General features: G+C 43.0%; 1 protein-coding gene across 1 annotated transcript in view; it reads left to right on the forward strand.

The window, feature by feature from the left end:
* Positions 1–26,577, forward strand: part of CXADR (coxsackie virus and adenovirus receptor) — a 36,850-nt gene that overhangs the window by 1,153 nt on the left and 9,120 nt on the right. The window contains exons 2-6 of the mRNA XM_015570925.1: positions 4,467–4,671; positions 10,887–11,042; positions 12,053–12,175; positions 13,141–13,279; positions 14,783–14,966. Of these exons, the coding sequence (XP_015426411.1) occupies positions 4,467–4,671; positions 10,887–11,042; positions 12,053–12,175; positions 13,141–13,279; positions 14,783–14,966 (807 nt within the window). The remainder of the gene's footprint in view (positions 1–4,466; positions 4,672–10,886; positions 11,043–12,052; positions 12,176–13,140; positions 13,280–14,782; positions 14,967–26,577) is intronic.

Raw genomic sequence — 26,577 nt, forward strand, 5'->3', positions numbered from 1 at the left:
GGATTTATTTACCTTCTATAGCTGTCACTGGAGCTGAGAGCCAGCTCCAGCTCTGAGGCTGTGGCTGGCTGAAAGCAGGTATCTGGGTTTGTTTAGCTTCTATAATTGAAACTCTGTTGCCATCACTGACGCTCTAAGTGCTGAGCCCACTGGCGGCTGAAAGCAGGTTTCTGGGTTTGTTTAGCTTCTGTAATTTTGTAACATTGTTGCATCTGTACCATTGGAGCTCAGAGCTGGGCGGCGGCAGGCAGGGAGTCTTGTCTTCTGTCACTGGAGCAAGCAAGCCTCATGTTCGCTTTAGCTGCCTGGCTGCCGGCCGCCATCTTGGTTGGCAGTTAATTTGCATATTGCCCTGATTAGCCAATGGGAAGGGTAGCCAAGTTACAGTTAATTACCATGTTTCTCTATTATTAGATAGGATAAGAACCTAATGGAAAGCCAAAAGTAGCACAAAGGAGGAAAATTGCCCAGTAATCTCATCTCTAAATAAATATATATGTATTTCAATCACCCTTTGCCTTTTTATAGTACCAAAATATTTCACTTAATTTAGAATATTGCATATTAGCTTCATCTGACACGTTTAATAAAAAATAAAGTCAATGTTAATAAATTATATTAGACCAGGGAGAAGGAAATAAGTCCACATATTTGGAGGAATATGGTAATACATTTAACCCTTGAGCAACACAAGTTTGAACTGTGCAGTTCCATTATACATAGATTATTTTAATAAATGCTCTAAATGTATTTTCTCTTTATGAATTTCTTAATAACATTTTCTTTTCTCTGGTTTGCTTTTTTTGGTAAAAATACAGTATTGAATGCATATAACATATAAAATATGTCCTGATTGACTGACTGTTATTGGGAAGGCTTTCAGTCAGTGGAAGACTGTTAGCAGTTAACTTTTTTGGGCAGTCAGAAGTTATATATGCAGCCCTTGCTGGGTGGCTCATTTGTTTGGAGCATTGTCCCTTACACCAAAAGGTTGCAGGTTCAATTCCCGGTTGGGTTGTGTAAAGTGAGGCAACCGACTGATGTTTCTCTCTCCCCCTTCCTCTTTCTCTAAAATAAATTAAAACATATCCACAAGTGAGGATAAAAAAAAGTTATATGCAAATTTTCTACTTGGTGTGGGGTGGGGGCTGGTAGTCCTAAACCCTGCATTGTTTGAGGGTCAACTATGTACATATTTAGAAGAGAAATTTATTTTTACTTATGATCCATGTAAAAGAAGGGGTGGGTTATTCAGCCAGTTAATGGCTGAATCAGGGCAGTAAGGTAATTACTATTTTTAGCAAATCCAGGCAGTTTGCCTGTGATGTATTTGTGAAGGAAATAATTAAGGTACTTTCCCAAGTTGAGAATGACTAGGGCCACTCCCTCCAAGGACGCACCTCTGTCCTGGTTCTGCTGCTGGAAATTCCTTCTGTCTCCCTCCGCAAAGTAAATTGAAATGGACTCATTCTGTCTGCTCAGCCCAGATGCCCTGTTTCCTTCCTCCTTGCCTTCCTCTTCTCACCCCACCCCCACCCCTTTTCCATGGAGGGCCAGCACCATTGAACACAGGCTTCTTTCTACCTGAGGCCCTGCGTACCCTCGCAGCCCTGGCAGCGCAGTGCCCATCTCCCTTTCCAGCCCAGGACTCTGCCTTCCTGGTTAAGATGAATGGATGGAGAGTGCGGGTCTTACTTAAATGCGTTTGGCTTAAGACGCGTAAGTGAAGCCATAACAAGGTGCTTCTAGAGACCAAGAAGCCCGGTGTGTGTCCATAGTCTTGTGTGTCTATTCCTGGGAGGGGTGGGAGGCACAGCCTTGCTTCCTGCAGGACTTGTGAGATAGTGGGAAACCAGGGTTTAAGCTCCACTTGTGGGTTACAAAAACAAGCCTTGGAGTGTAACGCAGTACAATTGGGCCCAAAGAAAGCTAGAAGGGTTAGGGAGAGATGGGTGCAGAAGAGGATGCCTTCATAGAACTTAGCTACATTATATGTTAGCTGTGCCCTTTTAATCCTGCGTAATAAAAGCCTAATATGCTAAGTGTCCAGTTGACCGGTCGGCCGTTCAACCAATCCAAGTGTAATATGTTAATAATATGCTAAGGCCGCTCAACCGCTCACTGTGATGTGCACTGACTACCAGGGGGCAGACAGTCGATCGGACAACCAGTCGCTATGACGTGCACTGACCACCAGGGGGAAGATGCTCCAACCACTAGGTTAGCTTGCTGCTGGCGTCCGGCTGATTAGGACTGAGCAAGATGGGCTGGACATGTCCTGGAGCCCTCCTGTGGTCCCTCCCCCCGGCACGGGTAGGGTCCCTCAGCCTGGTTTGTACCCTCTCGCAATCTGGGACCCTTTGGGAGATGTTGGAGAACTGGTTTCAGCCCAATCCCGCAGGCCAGGCAGAGGGACCCCACTGGTGCACGAGTTGGTGCACCGGGCCTCTAGTTTATTTATATTAGCAGGCAGTGTGGTGGGGCACTGGGCTGGAGAAATTTCCATCCTTACTCCTTATGTAATCTCTTCAGGCAGTAGACAGCATACCATGGTGTACTTACTCTGTGCTCTGTGGTATTTCATATGGTTTAATTATATGTATTTCAGCCTTAAAACAACACTCTAAAATGAGAATTATTGTTGTACACACAAGGAGGAGAAAACGGAGGCCCGGAGATTTGAATGAACACTCTCAGGGTCACACAGCTGGCAACATTGCCCGTGGGGTTTGAGGCCAGGTCTCTCTGACTTGCCCCCCTTTGCACCTTATTATCCTTTGCACTGTCCTGTACTGCCTCCCATGTTCCAGAAGCTTCTGTTTCCTCAAGTGTAACATGGGAATAAATAAACCTACCTCTCAAGATTGCAATGAGAGTTTTCTGAAATACTGTATGCATAAGTGTTGCAAGCCTACCAGTCATATGGAAATGTTAATAAAATACTGTGCCAGCTCAAAGGGCTCTGGTTTGCATCTTAGCTGTGTAAAAGCTGATCTGGGAGAGTCACAGCTTCCCTGCAGCTAAAGGATCACTGTGGGTAAGACCACCATCCTGCAGGGTTGTGAAGAGAAACCAAAATTGCCTAGTAAGTGTTTGTTAGTTCCCCGTTTCTTAACTGCTGTTCATAACCTTGTCTCCGTGGGAAAAGACTGTGATAGTTTACAAAGTCGCTACCAGTGGGGACACATCTTATTTGTCAGGCCCTCATCAAAAGACAACTAAAGTGTGTGAGTAGCAAAATGGGGGATTGAAAGTACTATCGATTGAACTTTCTGGGGAGCCCATGGTTAAATACAAAGGAACATAGGGCAGCCTCCTTGGAGGAGTTAGCACTGCTGTTGACACATGGGTGTGGCGAGAAGATTGAGCAAATAGAGTAATGGCCGTGTTTACAGAGTAAGTCAGCTGTGCACCTTCAGCTGTCTGCTGTGATTGAGGGCTTCCTCGGAGCAGACACTGAATATAGAAATAGATCTTGAGTGAGTTAGGACGGGGTCAGCATGGTAGGAAGGTGACGATACAGAAAGGAATCCAAGTCCCTGCCCTCAGTAAATTCCTACAGAGGACATTTCTTTTGATTGTACTCTTTTCCATAATTAACATCTCAGATAAAACATTATTTGCCGACTATTCACCATAGTCATGTTTCTGGTTATTATTTGAGTTTGGCACCACCGCTCTTTGGCCATTGGGTCTCAGATGACCCGAATGAAGGATTTCTTAGCACATGTGAAAAATTATAAAGTGTGTTGAATTAAATTTAGTTATACTTAGAGATGACTATTATCATTGTCTTCCAAGCCAGGTTTAACACAGAATTTTATTTTCCCACTGAATTTAGCCTTCAGGTATTTCCATTAAACTCAGAAAACACAGTGGAATTAGGAAAGGGCCTTTGCCCTTCTAACAGAAGATTTAAAAGACCCTGTTACCCTGGGCACACATCTTAAGAGGTTTATTTTATAACTTTAACCTATTAGAGTCTAGAACCCTGTTATTAAATATTAACCCTCTAGCTTAGTATTAAGACAAAAATGTCTTTTTTGTGTGTGTGTTTTTTGTTAGATTTCACAGGTAAATGGTCATAAGCCCTCTTTTGGGGATGGGGATGGTGTGTGCTTGCTTTTAGACACTTGATTGGCATACCTGCTGCAGCCTCTGAGAAATAGTTATAGAAATTCACAATTCTGTGTTCTTGTCCAGTTTCACGAACTTCTAATCCAGGGCCATGTTAATGATGTTCAGTCTTCGTGTCCACATTTACAGTGAGAGTGTGTGACCACGCTCAAGGATCATATTGATCCCTCTCCATTTCCTTAATCTTTGCTTTGAATAGCTGTGGTTTCCTCGTCTATGTGTTCTTACTGTTTTGGGGTCCTGCAGTGGCATGGTGTACCTAGAGCTCCTTCAATGACACAGCTTTTGCTTCATTGTTGTGTTCCTGTCTTATTTTGGTTTTCTTTTAGATTATTTTATATTCTGGAGACAAAATTTACGATGACTACTATCCAGATCTAAAAGGACGAGTACATTTTACCAGTAGTGACCTCAAATCCGGGGATGCGTCAATAAATGTAACAAATTTACAGCTGTCGGATATTGGCACATATCAGTGCAAAGTGAAAAAAGCCCCTGGCGTTGGAAATAAGAAGATTCAGCTGAAAGTTCTTGGTAAGTTATTTTTATTAATGTTACTTATTAACAGAGTGAGCTGTCACTGTAGGAGAGTAGCACTTATGTGAGACAAAGCTTAGTTTTTTAGAGTAATAATTTGAAACATCTGAAGTAACTCTGTCCTCACATAACATAAAACATAAAACTAGCCTTCTCTTTTGGATAGAAAAAATAAGTGACTAGTCTCTTGGTGAAATTCATAAAAGGGTTTGAAAGTAAGTGAGGAGGTTCTGTGATACAGGAAAAGAACCCTGAGCTAGAAGTTAGGGGATCCAGGTTTGTTTTGGTTTTTGGTTCAGATTTGTCCTGACAATTAAAGAGCATCTTCATTTCCTGGGCTCTCGCCTACCTTTGTGACACATGACGAGATGTACTTGTCATTAAATCTCTCTTTGATCTCATTCAGTTCAAAATTGTTATGTGTACTGTAAACGTTCTCAAACTACATTACCCAGCAAATAAATGAGGTTTCTCTGATGACAAATTGGAGTACAGTGGGGCCTTGACTTATGAGTTTAATTCATTCTGAGACCGAGCTCGTTAAGGAGCTCGTTAACTCAAATTACTCTGTCAACTCAATGCAAAAAATCAGCAGAGAGACAGCTGGTATCTCAAAAAACTCGTTAGTCGGGACATTCGTAAGTCAAGGCCCCCCTGTATTTAGAATGGAGGAGATGCAGTATGGTAGAAGGAACATTGACTTGGGATTCGACCATTCGACACCAGAGCCGTTTAACTCCTTGAGCCTCTCAGTTTTTTCATCCTCAAAAGGAAGGGATTAGCCACACGGTCACGTGGATGTCTTGTCTCGCTCTCTCCGATAGTGAAGAAGGAGATAAGTGTGAACTTTTTGCAAGCTGTTCAAGACTGCAAAGTTTACCATCCTTCTCTAGATTATGTGGTCATGCACCAGCACCCTTAACCACTCACATGAGAAACAAAATTCCCTTTGTTTTAGAGAACTAGTAAGGGGTTAAGTGTTTGGGGTTCCAGACTCCTTTTGAACATCACTCTTCTCAGAGCAGGAACAAGAGCACAGGTTTCTGTACACTTGGTGGCAATGTAGGGCTGTCTGCTGAGTGGGCACACGGGGGTGGGGGGTGTGGGTGGTAAAGGCACTTTGTTCTAAATGGCACCCATTTGAAATATTTCCTCTGGTATGAAAGCAAGTGAACCTGAATGAGGAGCCAGGAATAGGACTCTGGCAGCGTTGAAAATTCTAGCTTTCTGTGTCTACATTCAGAAACATGGAGTTACCTTTCTCTTTTATAAATGTGAAAGCAAGCCCTGACTGTTTTGGCTCAGTGGATGGAGTGTCGGCCTGGGGACTGAAGGGTCCCAGGTTCGATTCCGGTCAAGGGCATGTGCCTTGGTTGCGGGCACATCCCCAGTAGGGGATGTGCGGGAGGCAGCTGATCGATGTTTCTCTCTCATCGATATTTCTAGCTCTCTCTCTATCCCTCTCCCTTCCTCTCTGTAAAAAAATCAATAAAATAAATTTTTTAAAAAATGTGAAAGCAAGTAAAAGTTGAAGAAATCTGAACTCATGTCTCAGACCCAGGCATACCTGGGATTATAACCCTGACTGTACATCTTCTTTTCACCCTACTCTCCAGAAAGCATTGAGTTAAGATATATCTGGAATTTTAACTGGTTTGGGGTGTCCCAAGCAGAGTATACCAGTTAATCAGACTATCAGAATTTTTTGTTGGGAAGCCCCTGTTTGATGGGGCAGATACATTGGAAGGGATGTGATCGGCATGTATTCCCAGAAGAGGTGTGGACAAGCTCTGTGTGTGTGTGTGTGTGTGTGTGTGTGTGTGTGTGTGAGAGAGAGAGAGAGAGAGAGAGAGAGAGAGAGAGAGAGAGAGAGAGAGAGAGAGAAAGGAGAGATTGATTCTGTAGGACCAGGTCCTGGGTTTAATGTGTAGGTTTCCACAGAAAGTATCCTTGTAGCACAGGCTGCACGTATCCCAGAAGGAGCCCGGCTTGGACAATAGTATGGTCAGGCACGCTGAGGGCAGCGCCATGGCTGCGGGGAAGGAGAAATGACACTGTTTCATTAAACGTCACAACCTGGACATTGAATTCCACAGAATGGATCAGCGGGAGGCACTGACTCAGTAACCTCTCTCCTTAGCTCTGTGGGGAGTCACCAGGGCCAAGTAGACCCTGAATGCAAACCAGGGAGGGAGCCGGGGTTAAATGCAGGGTGAGAGGAAGAAGCAGGAAGTGCGTGCTAATTAATGACTAGTGCTCCGTCCCGTGAGTGTGTCTCTGAGTCAGAGGACAGCTCCTTGCGGCTCCCTCCGTGTTGTCAGATGAGTCATGCTGTGGGGGAAACCACTACAGTTTCCTTTGAGAGTGAGAGTTGGACAGATGCTTGTCTGTTAGCTTTTCCTGAAGTTCTGCTGAGACAACCTGTGGAGGAAAGACAAAGCGAAGTGCTCTCGAGGGACCAGACCAGTGGTAATCCAGTGGGGTTCTTGCTTGGTTCCCTGTTGACACGTTTGTGGGAAACCTGGAGATGCCCTCATGCTGTTTGCAGCATAACCAGAGCTGCCTCGTGAAGCTCCCTGCGCTGGGTGGACCTGAGCGGGGATGACTCTCGGCTGCCTGGGGTGAGGGGCGCCATGCTGTGTTGGCAGGGCCCGCCCTGCTCCGTCAGATGCACCAGCCGTGCGTGTGGATGCAGCTCCGTCATGAAGCTGAAAGGAGAATGAATGGAGAACCCACAGCGTGAACCAGTGCTGTGGCCACACCAGAGCCTTTCCCCACAACTCCAAAAGGGCCTGTTACCGAGGCCTTTGGGATAGGCAGGCTGGGTTGTGAAGAGGAGAGCATTCACAGTAAACAGTTTCCCGGACGTGTGGTGGCTCAGTCAACGCTGGGATGTGGAAGCCATTAGTAGAGGGCAGGACTTTTTCTTTTCATTCTTTATTCTGAAATCACTTTCGTTTTATAGAAAGTTTCAAAAATACTAAGGAGTTCCTAAAAGTATACCCATCATCTAATTTCTTCTGATATTGACATTTCACAAAATCATAGTAGTTATGAAAACCAAGAAATTAATGTTAGGACAATACCATTAACTAAAACTACAGACCTAATTTGAATCTCACAGTTTTCTACTAAAGTCCCTTTGTGCTAGGACCAAGTCTAAGATCCACATGTGTGTATGTCTCCTGAGTTTCCTTCGGTCATATAAGGGCATGTGATGTCATGTCTCATTGACAATCATGATCACTCAGTTTAGGTTTTATCTGATGGATTTCTCCACGGAAAGTTTACGATTTTTCCTTCTGTAATTAAAAAAATCTTGGGGAGCCACTTTTTAGAGTATACACATATCTCATTTCTCCTCAAATTTTGGCCGGTGATTTTTAGCATCTTTGCGTGGATTTTGCCTGAAATTGGTGTTTTGAAGCAAGCAAAATGAGCATTTTTGGATGGATGACATGGTGATGAAAGTAGACAGGGTGGGGCAAAAGTAGGTTTACAGTTGTTCGTATGGAAAATAATGCGATAATAAGTTATATAAGAATAAACTCTGTTCCATATACTCACAACTGTAACCCTTTTGCCACACCGTGTATATCCTGTTCCTTCCGGGGGCTTAGTGTGTGTTTCATATAGACTGAGATAGGCCACTAGCACGGAGGGATAATGATGCAAAACCTATGTGGAGCACAGTGTCACTACGGTGGTGGGGCACTGGCCACCTACAGGTTGGTGATGGTCATGTGCCCTTACCTGAGAAGAACTAGCTCTGCCAGTGATCGCGGATGCAAATGTTCTGAGGAAAATGGCCAGGGATCCCGGAGTCCCAGACCAAAGAAACATTAGGGGATAAAACTTTATCTCTGTCCTTGTGTGGTTTTCTTTCTTTCTATCCATCCAGTGTCATGGGTGAAGAGTTCATCTTCCCTGTGGTGTCATGGTTGGGGTCAGAAAGTAGGTGGGCCACTCCTAGGCGACACTCAGAAACCATTGTTGGTAAAACCTTGTTCTCTTGTGGGTGGAGGATGTTGAGATCTCAAACCCAGTGGGGCCTTGGATGTCCTGAGCAGCCACTTAAAATAACTGTTCATTATGGGGTATGTTTGGTCCATGGGAAAGCGCCATCTTTTGCAGAGAAGATGAAGGTTGGGGTTAGTATGCTGTATTACCAGTAGATATCTGGTGTACAAAGCATGGCTTTCATGTCCCACTGCGAGTTTATGTAATAAAGGATTTATTGGTAGTTTGAAGAAACGAAGAACAAAGCTCGTCTTGTTTAAGACTCACAGGATGAAATAATTTGCGAAACCTCTTTCAATGTCCAATTCATGTGGTCTCCAGGGCAACGGATCAATCTGAAAAGGAGACAGATTTGCTTAGGAAATCAGCAATGCCATCAAATGCATCTGTTGATCCTTCGAAAACAGTACAAGTAGTAACGGATGAAGGAGAGAAATACCACCAAATTGAAGAATTATGAAGAAGTGGTAGATCTTGTTGGCCAAATTGGAGAAACGGTTCCACTTAGAGTTAAAGATATTCATACGATAGATGATCCAGCAATGACTGAGAAAAGGAAGGCATACCAGCAGCCACATGAGCGTTCGAGCAGTGTTCTTCCCCATTGTGCACCACTGTAAAACCCATTCACGTTTATTCGTAGCAGTGAAAGTACAAACCCACCCAGGACTGGAAGAGTGAAAGTCGGCTCAGACTAAGAAAAAAAAAGAAAAAAGCAGTCCTGCCATCTGCCAGGCTGGGAGGACAGGCCCAGCCAGCCAGCTGCAGAGCCTTAGAGGGGACGTTGTTCTCCCAAGGCCGTGGAGCTGCAGTGAACTCTAGGCTACCAGTGTCGCCCCTAGCCCCTGTACCCATCCTTTACTGAGCAGGGTGCGCAGTTGCTAAATGGCCTTTGTCACCAGTGTCATTCCGTTCTCCTAACCTGCCCCAGAAAAGGCATTGGACTCGCAACCAATCTCTCTCCTTTGAGTCTCCCCTGAAGCCTTCAGAATCCCTCCTCTCTGGTCAAGTGACCTCCCACAGCTCCTACCAGCCTCTTCCTCACTGGCCGGTCTGTCTGATTTTGACCAACGACACCCTGCTCCTGGTGAGCTTAGGGAGTTAGGCTTTAACAGGAGCCCGGAAGCTGGAATCCGTGTTCACCGACAGGAGTGGATCACTACGTTTGTTATAGTCTGTGGAATACAGCTCAGCAGTGAAAAAGAATGGATTTTTAAAACACGGATCAATGTCAAAAGCCTTGCAATGAATAAAGAAGCTAGACAAAAGCACGTACTGTATTATTCCATTCACATGACCCTAGCAGCAGCAGAACTAACCGATCCTGATGAAGTCTGGCCAGTGGTGCCTGGGGCCGGGGTTGTAGAGTGAGATGACTGCACCCAGCACAAGGGAACTGGCTTGGGAGCAGATTGGGGTGGCGCTCAACAAGGTGTGTGCATGTGTGTGTAGGGGGTGCGTGTGGGGGAGGGTATGTGTGTGTGTTCGTGTGCGCACACATGTTTTGAACATGATCAACCCACACTATTAAAATGTGTTCCTTTTATTTTGTGTGTGTTTTGCTTTAGTAAAGTTCACCAAGAGCATACGAAGCACTAAGGTGTTAATTCAGTGCTGGGGTGAATTTCAGGAAATGGGGTTAGCAGCTTCTCTAAGCAGTGACCCAGGGAGACCTGGGATATAGCCTCAGCTTTACCTTTTTACCTGTAGCAGTGCTCCCCGGGTGGTTTGGGGTTGAGGTAATGTACCAAGTGAATTGGCCCTGTGGCCAGCATTTTTTATGATAATCCCCTGATTGGGACAGTAATGGCACCAGAAAGATGTGACATGACACGTACTCCCATGTCAGGCGTGGGGTAGAGGAGGAGGTTAGGAATGGAGAAGGGCGCTTCCTTGAGTCTGAGGAGGTGCAGCCCACAGCGTGCTTGCTTTTTCCAGGTGTGCCCCGTGGAATAAGGGACACAGAGCCGGGCCTGAGATGCTGCCAGACCTCCCTGTGCCGCGGCTGCTTCCTGAGCCCAGTCTGGCCTGTTTTGTGTTGCATAACCGATTGTAGTTATTCACTCTCGTCAACTCCGAACCAGAACCGTGTGATAATAGTCAGTGGTTGTGCAGCATGCTCAGTGTTTAAGAATCATTGTAAACAGAAAGTCTTTTTCTGTATAAAGTTGTAATTTATTTTCTCTTCTCAGTTAAGCCTTCAGGTACAAGATGTTACGTGGATGGATCAGAAGAAATTGGAAATGACTTTAAACTAAAATGTGAACCCAAGGAAGGTTCACTTCCATTACAATATGAATGGCAGAAATTGTCCAACTCACAGAAGCTGCCCACTGCACTGATATCAGGTACCGCTGATTAGACAGTCTGCACCGTGTGCCATAGATACGGACTTAACCCTAGTATGTGTGTGTGTGTGTTTTACATCCCCAGATACCCTCCCTTTTCTATACAGAACAGTCAAGATTCCAAGACAGTTTACTGTCATGTAGTATAAATAGATATATTTTTATAACAGTTTCACTGTTTGAGATACTATAATTGGTTTCTTTGGTATATGTTTTTTAATGATAATACTGTCAGAAAACGTTCATGATCTTAAATTAATGACTAACTTAAAAGGAGTTGGATCTTGAAAGTTTCATGAGCCTACCTTATTGTTGAAGCTACTGCGATTTACCCATGATATGTCTGTTACAAAACAGACCCAAAGCACCCAGTGGCACTAACTGGAAAGTTATAAACTGGTTCAATCCAATTGCTCACTTCGTTATAACTCAGTGGTCGGCAAACTCATTAGTCAACAGAGCCAAATATCAACAGTACAACGCTTGAAATTTCTTTTGAGAGCCAAACTTTTTAAACTTAGACTACATAGGTAGGTACATTGTTATTAACTTAATTAGGGTACTCCTAAGGCTTAGGAAGAGCCACACTCAAGGGGCCAAAGAGCCGCATGTGGCTCGCGAGCCGCAGTTTGCCGACCACGGTTATAACTGACCTGTTATTCAAACTAGCCTCCACCTTCCAAGTAGGATTTCTCTGAGCCTCTGTTTCTTTTTTCAAGTTAAGAGGTAAACTGCATGGCCCCTTCTGACTTCTTTTGTATGTTTCTTCCATCTGGGGGGCGGGGCGGGTGGGATGGGTTTTGCAAATCTCACTGCACAAATGAACCGGAGCGCGTGGTTTGCCTTCTGGAGACCTGCACGTGTCTTGCCTGCCTGGCATTGGTTCCGCACCCAGCTTCAGCCTCTCTCACTTTTGCCTGGACTGTCAGGCCTAGCAGGGCTTGCCTTTACTGCAATCTCAGCAGTCCTGTAAACATGGGTTTCCCTCTGCCCCATTTCTCTTTTCATAGAAATGACTTCCTCCGTTATCACTGTGAAAAATGCCACCACTGAGTACTCTGGGACGTACAAGTGCACAGTCAGCAACAGAGTGGGCTCTGACCAGTGCCAGCTGCGCCTGGATGTTGTTCCTCGTAAGTACCTGCCGCCGGGGGTGATGATGTTTGCTCCCCTGTCTTTATACAGCACCCCGCACCCCCCCCATTCAGTCAGCAAGGGTCTATTGAGGCCAAGTAGATGCAAACTGTGAGCAGAGCACTCTGTGGCTTGGTTAGTAGCTTTCCCGAGTCATGAGAAGAAAAAACTACATTTTATTAGAAAAACCTTCGTTATTGTAGCAACATGAAGAACAGGAGTGTTGTCAAGTCAACTCTTATACCATATTTAGCCATTGTAAGGATAAGCTATTTGGAACATTCTTATATGCCAGCTCATATAGCTGGGAACATTAAACTCTTTTAATCTGGTTTGATCACATTTATGCTTAATATATATTATACAGCCCAGCTGGTGTAGTTCAGTGGTTGAGCATTGACCTATGAATCAGGAGGTCACAGTTCGATTCCTTGAAGTTAATACATAAAATAGATTCTACGGTTCAAAAGAAAGTTCTTTTAGTGGATTTTTTTCTTGGACCAAAAAAGCTAATTAGTTTCTTATACAGACAGTCTTCGGGTTACGTCGGACTCGACGTACGTTGTTTCATTGTTACATCGCCATCTCTCATTTATTTATTAAAAAAAAAAGTTCTGTCATTTCGACGTATGTACATGTCTGCTTTATGTTTTTTATTTATTTACCACAGTAAAGGTCAGGGATTGTTATCTTTCTTTTAAATTTGTTTTACTGTTTCACTTCATTACTGCTGGGTATGTGCTCAATGTCAGTGACGTAGGGCTTATGTTAGGTGGGTTCCTACTTAGGGCGAAAATTGCATTACATCACCCAGTAGGAACGGATCTCCGCCGTAACCCGAGGACCTACTATAGTTAATGTATACAGTGAGATCAGTCTGTCAGCGTGTATCCTTACCTCCAATATGACTGGATAGAGTGGTGTTGTTTTTTACCATGATTTACTTATGAACATCTTATTCTAGCGTCAAACAGAGCTGGGACAATTGCAGGAGCTATTATAGGAACTCTGCTTGCTCTCATGCTCATCTGCGTGATCATCTTTTGCTGCCATAAAAAGCGCCGAGAAGAAAAATATGAAAAGGAAGTTCATCATGATATCAGGTAATTCAGTGACACCAGAGTTGATTGACGTGTAGTGTACTAAACTTATTATGTCTAAAGCATTACTTCTCTTAACCATCCGAAATGTTTGCCCCTGTGAGAACTGGATACAAGCTAAAGCTCTTCCCTTCAACACATTTGAAAGCTCTCACTTTCCCTGGCAAGTGTGTAGATCCAATCAACCTCCATTAGGCTGTGCCCCCAGTCCCTCTCCAGTTCTGGATCCTATTTTAAGAACCACTACAAAATAACTTATCTCAAAACCATTCGCCCTCTCCAAATCAAGTACAGGTATGGCATACTCCAAAAAAAAAGAAAGAAAAAAGACCTAATTACATCAAGTGACAGAACTATTAGTAATGTGATTTTTAACAAAATATTCTAAACCAGAAGATCTTAACTAGAAGTGTATGTTCGATTATTGAGCTTTAAGAAATAACATGTGACTGAGTAACACCCAGGAAACTGACATTTGGTAGGTATGAGGTAGGATCTGGGCACTTGCATTTTAAAAATGCACCAGCTGTAATTCAGTCCTTGGTGTGAAAATTCTTCTGCCTGAATTCCTGTTTGTTTGTTTGTTGCAGACTAGAATCTGCTGTTTTCAGCTAAGGTCTTAGATCAATAACTTTAGTAGCAAAAAGGATTTTTTTTCTTTTTTGGTAGAAATATATCTGTAGGTGATAGTGCTTTAGTAACTACTAGAGGCCTGGTGCACGAATTCATGCACAGGTGGGGTCCAGCTGGCTTGCTCCAATCAGGGCGATCGGGCTGGGCCAGCCAGGGGGAGGGGACACAGGCGGTTGGCCAGCCGGCCCCACCCCCTGGTCAAACTCGCAGTCGAACTGGTCGAGGGGACAGTTTGCATATTAACCTTTTATTATATAGGATAAAGTGTTACATGACTGTAATGAGATTATCTTGATGAGTTGTACTGGAATATGAACATATTTTAGGTTTGTTTCTTATAAGACATTATAAAATCATAAATTTTTATAAATACTGCCTTTCAGTATATGAGAAGTTCTATATTCTGTAACTGATAACTAAGGGACAAATATACAGTTCGTGACATTATACTTAACTAGAGGCCCGGTGCACGAATTCATGCACAAGTGGGGTCCTTCGGCCTGGCCAGTGATCAGGGCCACCAGGGTCAATTGAGGCCGGCCAAGCGGAAGGGACCGCGGGAGGTTGGCTGGCCACAGGAGGTTGGCTGTGGGAGCGCACTGACCACCAGGGTGCATCCTGTGTTGAGTGTCTGCCCCCTGGTGGTCAGTGCATCGTCATAGCGACCAGTCTAAACGGTCACTTAGGCTTTTATATACATATACATATGTATATATGTATATATATAGAGAGAGATCGTGCTTGCTTTTTTGTATGTCACACACTTTTATATACTTCGTGCTTAGATAGCCCCCGCCCATGATTCATAGGCTACACAATTGTAGGTTTCTAGAAACTCATTCTTTCGATTATTTTGGGATCTTTGCTTTCCAGGGAAGACGTGCCTCCCCCCAAGAGCCGGACGTCCACAGCCAGAAGCTACATCGGCAGCAATCACTCATCCCTGGGATCCATGTCTCCTTCCAACATGGAGGGCTATTCCAAGACTCAGTATAACCAAGTACCAAGTGAAGATTTTGAACGCGCTCCTCAGAGTCCGACTCTCCCGCCCGCTAAGGTAGCTGCCCCTAATCTCAGTAGGATGGGAGCGGTGCCGGTGATGATTCCAGCCCAGAGCAAGGACGGGTCTATAGTATAGGGCCTCCGAACCTCTCACCTCCGTGCTCCACACTTCTCTTCTTCTTTTGAAATAGGAAAACCTATTTTGTTTTAAATTTTGCTACCAGCCTCAATAGATCAAAAAGTGAATCGAAAACTGTAAGAAGCATACTTCAAAAAGTTGTGTTTGTTTTTTATCGGAATAGTATAGGCATTAAAGTTACTAAAGACAAATTTGCCATCTGAAAAAGATTTCTTAAAGAAGTTGATTTTGTCAGTTTCTAACTACCAATACTTAGTAATATGTAGCACTTTGGATATGAAATCAAAGAAGATATTGGTGAATTTACATGCACACCAAGTTGATACTTGAATCATCTCAAAAAGTAGTACTTTTTCATTCCTGCCATTATTTTTAATTTATGACCCAAAATTGGCAAAGAAGCATTCATGGCAGAAAATTCTTACAGTCCTTTATGTTTGTTCTTTGAAAACTCTAAATGTGTTTGGAATAGCTCTAGTAACATAAAAACACTCTACAGGGTTCTAGAAATTACTAGTTCTACTTTCAGGTCATGCATAAGCCTTGTCTATGGAATGATTGCTTAAGTATTTGATTGATGGACTGTTGGCAACAAGCACCAGAGGAATAGTAAGCTCTTTTATATGCTAAAGTAAAGGAGCACCTATGGATTTATTTAGCATGTTTGCTGTCACTACATAGAGCGATGACACTAGGTATGGTAGTGAGGGTGGATTTCAGCGATGAGCAATCTGGGGTGATCTCCAGAACAGACCCGCCAGAGCAAGGATGGGGAATCCTGCAGTTCCCAACCACATACTGGCTCTCTGCGTTAGGTGATATTTTTCTACTAAGAAAAAAATTATAACATTTATTATTGGACAGATACAGATTGAAATCCCCTAATTATTGGTTCCAAATTTTAAAAAGTTCAGCGTTTTGTTGTTGTCGTTTTTGGATGGTGTTGCATGTTATACGTTCCAGAAACATGTAATCCTAAGTCTACCTTCCTGAATGCAGTTTCTGGAGGATGTTCCTTCATAGGCTCGGAATGACGGAGCGCATTGTAAGCTCGTCAGTGTCCTTCGCAATTCTGCCTTCCAGACTTGGGAGGACGCACAGTTACTGTCCTACTGCCAACCTGTCTGTGCAGTTGCAGAAAATCCAGTTGAGTTTTGAAAAGTTTGAGTCCTAGTTTTGTGAAAGTGATTTATTCTTAAAAAAAAAAAAAAAGAAAGAAAGAAAGAAAGGAAAGGGAGTAAAAGGAATACTCCCAACTGCCAAATGTGTTAAATACTGTTTTAGTAGAAAGTAAATTTATTGTATTTCCCTTAAGATTGCAAGGGAGTGTGGATATAGTAGAATGAGCCAGCAGTTTCTTTATAGTAAGTAAGGTCTGCAATAAATTATTTCACTAGCTCTAAAACCTGTTCCCTCGATTTTGTAGGGAGTTGGTTTCTGTTCATCTCTTTGGGTGCTGTGGTGGTTCATGCGGCATTAGAAATTAATGTTGGCATGACTTTCTGGTTAGTAAGAGTATTGTGTACACTTTTTAATGGTAAATTTAAGCGGAATGTCTGTGTAATGAATTAGTGTACAGTTTTACGTATTCGGAAGCCTTTTTTAAATAGGGTTTTAACCTCACACAATATTGCTTTTATACTTGTGTTAACAGTTTCATTTGTGCCTTTTGGGTCATTTAATTTCTATTATGAATTTCTGGTGCCTATGAGCTAGCTATCACCTGAAAGGTGCTTAGAGGTGAAGGTACTGTTCCTAAAAATGCATCACTGTGACACCTTTCTATCCTCAGACTTCACTCTTGCCTCCTCTTTTCTGTTCTTTTTTGTATGCAAATTAACAGACTGTGTTATCCATAAAGACTAACATTCCAACATCCCCAACACTCTGGCTGTGTTTCTGATTTTATAATAGTAACTATTTTTGAACTCCAGATGTCTGGTCTGTTTTATATGAATACAAATGTACATACAATAGTACTAAGAAATACCAGCACAAACTCTTAAGAAACAACTTTTGGTCTTTATTAATTTTCATGCACTGAAGATTATGCTATCAATCTAAGTAGAAATTACTACAAAAAATGGACGCATGTAAGGCTTTCCTTGCCTGAGACTTCGTAGTTGGTCTAGGATTTAGCTACAAATAAGCCAGAATCTCTTCCAGAATCACCTGTACCCTAAGAAACAACCTCACAAAAAATCAGTTGTGTATCCTGTACAGACCTATTGGGCGTGATGACATTTAGAGGACAGAATTCAGGTTTAGGCTACGTCTTCAGCTACTCTCATTGTAAATTTCAATTAATCCAGAAGTCAGGTAGTTCTGCTTGACCCATTAAGGGATTCTCACTGATAATTTCATTTAAACCAGAGATCAAATGTCTGTTCTGGAATTATTGGTAATCATCAAGCAATTCAATAAAACTTGCTATTCAAGCATTGCCATTGGAGCTTAACAGCATCAGCCAAGGATAGCACTGCGTCTTCGAGGCAAAAGCAATTTTACACCTTACAATTCCACTTTACACCTAAGAGACTCCATACCATTTTGTTGAGTTACACAGGATAACTTGAGAAGCAGTGGTACCTTAGAGGACGTAGTTCTGTACTTTAATGTGTAGTTTATATTCTAATATTCCCCTGTTAGAAGGCCAAAAAAAAAATAAAAATCTGCCCTGGAGTTGTTACAATGGAAATACAGCCAGAGTGTGTCGTAGGGGGAGGTTAATTCAAGAAACACAATTAGATTATTGGTATGAATTAATATCTGATTTTTATGAAAAAGGTAGTTTTCAAGATTGAGTTTCATAAATTCGGAGCAAGTAAAGGGGCAAATAAACATTTTGATTAAATAAAAAAAAGAACTCGTTGCATGAAGTTAGACATCAAATTCTATAATGGATGGCTTTTTAAAATAACCATTTTCTGTCTTTCTGTGTGCGTGCAGCATGTAAATCTGAAGTTATGTGAATGTTTCAAGTTTTTCCTAATCTCTTTTCACCTCCACAGTGTTTAGGGCTTTCAGAACCCTTATTCCAGTGTGAACAGAAAAGGTCCATATTATGTGCTTAATGCTTTGACGTGTCGTGTAAGGAGTAGTTTGTAGAAAACGTTGACACCATTTTAACTTCTTAGTGGCTTGTGACATTATATATTATATATATATATGTACATACATCTTTGTAATATTCTGTGTTTAGTAGTATAAATGTTCTGGGCAAGTTTTAATATTTCAAATGCCTTTGGATAGTCTTGCAATAAAGGCAACATATTCTGCAGTTGGATTTTTTACTTGTTTGCCTATTTTGACACTAAAATATGGTCCATAACTGAGCACAGATTCTGCTTATTCATGTTATGGACACAGGGAAGAATAATAAATTTGTGAATTGCAGTTCTGCTTATCCTATGGATAGTAACACCAGCAAATATGTTATCTTATGAGTAACACCAGCAAATATGTTATCTTATGGATAGTAACACCAGCAATATTTGCTGTATCTGGCTTCTTACTGTTAATCAAGTTCTACAAAGTACCCTGTTTTGTAATTTGAGGGGAAAGTACCTGTTGGGATTGGTGTTGGTCACGACACTAAACGCTCCAATCAAGGAAGAACTTTGCATTTTTCTACTAACGTATTTAATGACACAAGTGTCAAGAGAACCACAATTCACTGATTCACTTATTCTCATCCCTTACTGTGAACATTTGTAATAAATAAACTTGTAGTACTGAGAAAAAATATTTTGACACTTCACATATGCAAGTAGAGAACTGATAGTGTCAGTTTCAAAGGTGATTTTTGTATTTAAAGTTTCTGGCTTAAATATCCAATGGTGCAGATTTTGAACTTTGTAAGAACAAATTTGGTTAAAAAAGCAAGAACTTGCTCTAGCTTTGTGACCTTGTGTACTTTTCAAATAAAATTAAGAAAGTAGTTTTCTGCCTCATGGTGTGGCTTCATTGTGCTTGAAAAAAAAAAAGTCTACTTATAAAGTTTCAATATGATGTTTCTCCCTGCTTTCTGAGTCAGGGCTTCTTTCCCCACACCCTTTGCATCTGTTATTAAACAGAATAAAGATCAGAACAATCACACATCAATGGAAACATGAAGCATACATGTGTTTCCCCACCCTACATCTATATGCAATATATAGCATAATATTTGAGGTTGAGACCTTCAAAGTTCTGTGATCACTCCACAGTGATTTACAGTATAAACTCAAAGCACTTCTCAGCTGCATTAAAAAAGTGCATGCATGTATGTATTAAACACATCTGGTTCTGGTTTAAAGCTATTTTCATTGACCCTAAACATTGATTTCAGAAAACAAAACAGGATGGGGGTAGTAATAGGTCTGTAAGACTTTTTGAGGAATATTGTTTACCCTCTAGTTTCTCAATCTTGGCACTTTTAACACTTTGGGCTGGGTAACTCTTTGTTGTGGGGGAGCGTCCTAGGCATTGTAGGTTGTTTAGTATCATCCCTGGTCTCTACCTACTGGGTGCCAGCAGAACTCCTCCCTCCCCCAGATGTGACAACCAAAAACCGTGTCTCCCAATGTGTTTCCAAATGTCTACCACCCCCCATCCAGGTTGAGAACAACTGGTTTATACTAACATGAAGTTTTCTACTCGGAGGCTTAAAGGAGAAGAGCGTAGGCCTTGGAGTCGGACGTGTTTGAACACCACCCATTCATTACCAGATGCTTTGCTGGGCTTCAGTTTCCTAGTGCTTTAGAATGGGGATACAAATACCTACGTCCCAGGGGGTCTTGGAGGTTCTTAACTAGAATTGATTCAATGAAAAAGGCTTTGCATTTGTCCCCGGTAGCTGGGATGCTGATCATGATACACGAGTTTTAAGGACCCAAGATTACAATAAAATATGCTAAGTGACACTACTGAGTATAATTTTAAAAAATATATTTTTTTGTTGACTTTTTACAGAGAGGAAGGGAGAGGGATAGAGAGTTAGAAACATCAATGAGAGAGAAACATCCATCAGCTGCCTCCTGCACGCCCCCTACTGGGGATGGAGCCTGCAACCAAGATACATTCCCTTGACCAGAATTGAACCTGGGACCTTTCAGTCCACGCCCCGACGCTCTATCCACTGAGCCAAACTGGTCAGGGCCTACAGTACATTTTCTCTACATGCTTGACTCAAGAATACCATCAATGAAAAGTACTCAATATTTACTTTAAAAGAACAAACTACTTATCTCAAAACTACCAAATGCATTTTAAAAATTTGATATCAATCAATTTACTTTCTTCCCCTGAAACGGATAGAGAGTTAGAAACATCAATGAGAGAGAAACATCCATCAGCTGCCTCCTGCACGCCCCCTACTGGGGATGGAGCCTGCAACCAATATACATTCCCTTGACCAGAATTGAACCTGGGACCTTTCAGTCCACGGCCCGACGCTCTATCCACTGAGCCAAACTGGTCAGGGCCTACTGAGTATAATTTAATGCCTTTCATTTAGACCATATTTTAATCTTGCAGCTCTAAAGGCCAGATCCTATTTCTGGTTAATTAAATACCAAATGGCAAAACTGATGAAACAAAATTTAATATAAGTCAACTGTTATTAAATAAAAGTGGCTTAAAGTCTAAGGCATAAACAAATGTAATTTCTAAATGCAATGAAGGCAACAGTGAGAGATTAGAAAGGCAGTCCCAACTCAGCTCCATTTTTCTTGCTGGTATTTCTGAAGTATAAATCAAATGTGATTTGTTATTTAAATTACTTTTCTAAATTTAATAACTTGGGGGGGAGGAATTATCCTAAAGTAACTACAGAAAAAGAAAAATTCCTGTAGTTAATGAAGAACCAAGAAATAAATTTCGGTCTGGTGAACCAAGAATTCTAACTAGCTCCTTGATCAGTTTGCTTCTCATTTCACTGCTGAGCTGTGAATATTCTAATTCGGATGGAGAATGGAGAAGGTGCAGGAAATCACAGCAGTAAAACCTGGTGTCAGTCCCCAACAAAGTACTAGACGCCAGTGTGATCTTGTCTTGCCCAGAATCATTGACCCCGGGCCTAGTGGATTGGTTCTTAAAATGTAACTCTGCCCATATTAAAATCCAGGCCATCATCATCTCATCTAAAAGGGACCTCGTGGTCCATTCCATTTCTCTCTGGTTTATTTTCTCCACACCTTTAGGTGCACCTTTACACACCTGCTGGGTGCCTGGGCTTTCATACCGTGTAAATCCAAACACTTGTCCTTTGAGTCATTGTTCCTGACCCGCACCCCTGCCCCTCACTCACATGCTAATTTAGTGGGGTGTCTGGGCCCTCAGTATGGAAGTGCATGTCTTTTATGGCACAAAACCTTTTGTGTTCTAATTATTGAACATGCTTACTAGATCCCCTTTGTGAGTTTAAACTTAGTTTATTCCCCAATATCCTCAGTTCCTAACTCTGGCATATTGCTCAGTACATACTGAGTGAATTTTTAGGAAAGAAATGGCATTAGGGGCAAGTATGCATTCAATAAGTTCACATCATATGTTCTGCAAGACGACTTGTTTGTTCCCCAAAAGAAAAAGTGAGTGGGCGTGTGTGGTGAGAAAGTCTGCACATGACATGAAAAGTTAAATACAGGATGGGGTGACCTGCCTCCGTAGGAGTCAACTCAAACAACACCATCTCCTAGTTATAAAAACCTGGAGAAGTAAAAGAAATTTCTAAAACCCTCAGATTCTGAGTAGGTCTGGAGTGAAGTCGGTGACTGAAGTTTCTCAGGTTTTAGACTTTTACAACTGGCCCTCCACTACCAAACTTACACTGGTTTATACATACAGGTTTTTTGTTTTTTTTTTTAAAATAGGTTTTTATTGATTTTAGAGAGGAAGGAAAGGGAGAAACATTGGTGAGGATTGGCTGCCTCCTGCACATCCTCTGCTGGGGATCGAGCCCACAATCTGGGCATGGGCCCTGGCTGGGAATTGAACCAGTGACCTCCTGATTCATGGGTCAGTGCTCAGCCAATGAGCTACACCAGCCGGGCTACATGGTTTTTCTAACTTAACAAATCCTCTTAGATTATTCTGTATCTATGTTTTCTGTCATCTATACATCTATCTAACTTACTTGTTTTCAAAACTAATATTTACATCACAGTGATACTCTGTAATTTATTTAAACAATCTCCAATTGATGCCCATTTAAATTGATCCCATCTTTTTAGATATAATGAGTAAAATTACAAGAGTTGTGTTCCCGTATACATAACGATGTGTGTGTGTGTGTGTGTGTGTGTGTGTATTTTAATATTTCTATTGATTTTTTTTACAGAGAGGAAGGGAGAGGGATAGAGAGTTAAAAACATCAATGAGAGAGAAACATCGATCAGCTGCCTCCTGCACCCCTCCTACTGGGGATGTGCCCACAACCACGGTACATGCCTTTGACCGGAATCGAACCTGGGACCTTTCAGTCTGCAGGCTGACGCTCTGTCCACTGAGCCAAACCGGTTTAGGGCTGTATCTTTACATTTCTAGAAAGGGAGGTGCTGATTGTAGAGTATTGTGATAGCTTTTATTGTAATAGCTTTGTACATGTTGTAGCAGCCTATGCATGCAATGGATGAGTGCTTATCTCACCCCCAATCTTCACCAATACTCTTATTCAACTTCTTGATCTCTGGGAAGAAAATTATTTCATGGTTTAAAATTCTCTTGTTATTTGTCCAGTGGATCATCTTATGTTTAAAAACTATTTGAGAACTGTGTTCGTGTGCTTTGCCCCTTTTTCTTTTATATTTACTACTAGAGGCCCGGTGCACAAAAATTTGTGCGCTCGGCGGGGAGGGGGGGTCCCTCAGCCCGGCCTGTGCCCTCTCGCAGTCTGGGACCCCTCGGGAGATAACGACCTGCTGGCTTAGGCCTGCTACTGGGTGGCAGAGGGCAGGCCCAATACCTAGGTGCAGCCCCTGGTCGGGCTCAGAGCAGTGCTGATTGGGAAGTTGGGGCGCCACCCCTGTCATGCACAGAGCAGGGCCCATCAGGGGGTTGAGGAGCTTCCCCCTGTCACTCACAGAGTAGGGCCGATAGGGGAGTTGGGGCACCGCCCCCTGTCACACTCAGGGCAGGGCCGATCAGGTGGTTGGGGCGCCGCCATTCTCACACTCAGTGCAGGGCCGATGGGGAGGTTATGGCTCTACCCCGTCACACACAGAGCAGGGCCCGTGGGAGGGTGTTGGGGCGCCGCCCCTTGTCACACACAGAGCAGAGCCGATCAGGGGGTTGGGGCGCCGCACCCTGTCACACACAGAGCTGCAGGGAGATCAGGGGGTTGGGGAGCTCCCCCGTATCAGGCACAGAGCAGGGCTGATCAGGGGGTTGGGGCGCCTTCCCCTGTCACGAACAGAGCAGGGCGGATAGGGAGGTTGTGGCCCCGCCCACTGTCACACACAGAGCCACAGGGCGATCAGGGGTTTTGGGCACTGCCCCCTGTCATGCTGATCCCGGTGCCGGGAGGCCTCTCGGCTCCGCTGATCCCGGTCCTGGGAGGCATATTACCCTTTTACTATATAGGATAGAGGCCTGGTGCATGGGTGGGGCTGGCTGGCTTGCCCTAAAGGGTGCCTGGATCAGGATGGGGGTCCCCACTGGGGTGCCTGGCCAGTCTGGGTGAGGGGCTGAGGGCTGAAACTCCCAACTGCTCCTTTTTTTCTTTTTTTTTTATTCTGGGCCAGCTTTAGCTCTGAGGCTCCAGCTCTTAGACCTCCACTCCTGAAAGCAGGTATCTGGTTTGTTTCGGTTCTATAATCGAAACTCCGTATCAACTTCAGCTCTGAGATCCCAGGCTCGCTGAAAGCAGGATTCTGGGGTTTTGTTTAGCTTCTATATTTGTAACTATGCTTCAAATTGCAGGCTCAGAGGCCGGCAAGGCAGGCGGGGAACGTTGGTTTCCTCCTTCACTGAAGTAAGCAAGCCTCATGTTAGTTTCAAGCTGCCTGGCTGCCGGCCGCCATCTTGGCTGGCAGTTAATTTGCATATTGCCCTGATTAGCCAATGGGAAGGGTAGCAGTCGTACGCCAATTACCATGTTTCTCTTTTATTAGATAGGACTAGAGGTCCGGTGCACGAAATTTTTGCAAGAGTAGGCTTTCCTTCACCTGGGTGCCAGCACTGGCTTCCCTCTGGCCACCAGGACCTGGGCTTTTCTCCAGCTGCTGGCAGGCACCTAGGACCTGGCCTTCCCTTGCAGCCCCAGCTTCATCCGGAAGGTCGTCTGGAAGGACATCCAGTCTAATTAGCATATTATGCTTTTATTGTTATAGATTCTGCTAATTTGGAGCTCTTAAATATAATAAAATTAGCCCTTTGTGATATAAAATAAAAGGTTTGGGTTTTGGGGGTCAGGTTATCCTTTTTCTTTGACTCTATGTATGGTCTTTCACTGTTCCTCAAGGGGACCTGAGGATCACCTGTCTCTTCCCGTGCTTGTCTCCTCTTCTACGCAGGTGTGATTTCTCAAAGGCAGGGGAGCATCTTTACATCTCAATGTTGGACACAAGAGATTCTCGGGAATCTTGGCTGATCATTACAGCGGCTCTGCCTGTGTTCCAGTCCAGCCATCACCACATGTGTTCCCATCACAGTGTGTTTCTTAATTTATCTTTGTTTTCTTCAAGTTTCTGGAGTTCTTGCCCAAAGCAGTTTTATGGAATCAGCACAAACTAAAGTAATGAAGACAATTAGTTATCTTGCACTTGAAAACAAGATGTGTCGAGGTCATGTGTTAGGTCAGCTGTCACACACTATTCCAAGTTGAATGTTGGCTGCCGGCAGTGTGCTGTTCGAATGTTGCTGAGTAGGACATTTTCCCTCTCATGTAGGCCCAGAACTGTCAACAGTGAGAACATTTCCAGGGAACAGTAGAATGACCTTGCAATTCTGAGAGGAGAGAGTATGATAACAGCACATACCAATGATTTGCAACCTGGTGGGAAATCAGTCCTCATCCACGTCCACCAGTCTTTTCATCTAGTGACAGGGAGGGGGCATTTTATTTGGCATAGAAACAACACAAAGTGAAATAATTCCATGAAAGGAAACATCATCTCTGCCCTTCCAACTAAAAGATACTATCTGCGCCCGGCCAGCATGGCTCAGTGGTTGCGTGTAGACCTATGAACCAGGAGATGACAGTTTGATTTCTGGTCGGGGTACATGCCTGGGTTGTGGGCTCCATCCCCAGTGTGGGGCGTCTAAGAGGAAGCCAGTCATCATCATTGATGTTTCTGTCTCTCCCTCTCCCTCTCTGAAATCAATAAAAATATAAATTAAATAAAAGATACTATTGCTATGTCCAGGACAAGATAAAAATGCACTCACTATACAGTAGCCCAGTAGGGCTTTATGAGTATGTTTATGTGATTTAAGCTTCTTATAATATTATGGGCAAAAGATTTGTGATATTTTTAAGTGAAAATGTATAACGCAGTTCAAATTTTGTAAAAAACAAAACAAAATATCCATGGGCTATGTTATCTAGTTCAATATCATTTTATGAAACAAATCAAGATCCAGGAAGGTTTTGATTTCCCAAGGCCCCCGTTAGGAACAGAATCCGGGTCTCCTGCTTCCTGGCCCAGTATTTTTCTAGGAACCTTGAGTCCTTGGCAGTCCCGGCCTTGAGTGAACTATAATAAAGGAAAGAAGGGAAGAGTTAGAGTGTGCGGCTCTCACCTCTCCCTCCCTCCCAGCAGCACCAGCCTGGGAGGAGGCCAGAGAAACAGAGCAGACTGGCCTCCCCAGTGCCTTCTGCTCCTTCTGCCAAGTGCTCACCAGTGCCCAGGGCACACGGAGCATCGATAGCTGCACTCTTCTTAGGGATGCCCGTGGTGGCCCCAGTGGGGTGTATGATGGACAAGAGTCAGCTTTGTTTGGTGCCAAGCCTGTTTATGCTAGTTAGGTTGCTGATTGCATAATTTGAGTAAATTGTGCATATCAACTGTCCTAGATATGGTAAAGACAACATATCTGAGGAAATTATTCTGCTGGCACATTGCTTTAAGAATATATTGTTTTCACTCACTGCAAAGAAAGCACAGTTTAAATCAGCATGGATATATTATGGATGCATGTTATGAGGAAAACAAACACTCCTAGCAATAGACCCATATTCTAAGAAAAATTCTTAATTCCACATCAAAAATTTGGTGACTGAAAGTATATTGAGTCATGTTAAACACTTAAAAGTGTTTAAGGGATATATAATTTTTAATGGTTTTCCATTCAAACTTGTTGATTGGCACTCCTAATTGTGTCAGGGAAGAGGAGTTTTACTGTAAATTTGCATACTAAATCCCTATCCAAGATCCTGTATTTGTGTGTGCTTGTGTGTGTGTGTGTGTGTGTGTGTGTTCCTCTCCAGATTTCATAGTGAGTATCAAGCATCACAACTAGTATTTTTTTAAATATGTTTTACTGATTTCAGAGAGGAAAGGAGAGGAAGAGATAGAAACATCAATGATGAAAGAGAATCATTGATTTT

The sequence above is a fragment of the Myotis davidii genome, unplaced genomic scaffold, assembly GCF_000327345.1.
Source record: "Myotis davidii unplaced genomic scaffold, ASM32734v1 scaffold647, whole genome shotgun sequence".
In the NCBI taxonomy this organism is placed as follows: domain Eukaryota; kingdom Metazoa; phylum Chordata; class Mammalia; order Chiroptera; family Vespertilionidae; genus Myotis; species Myotis davidii.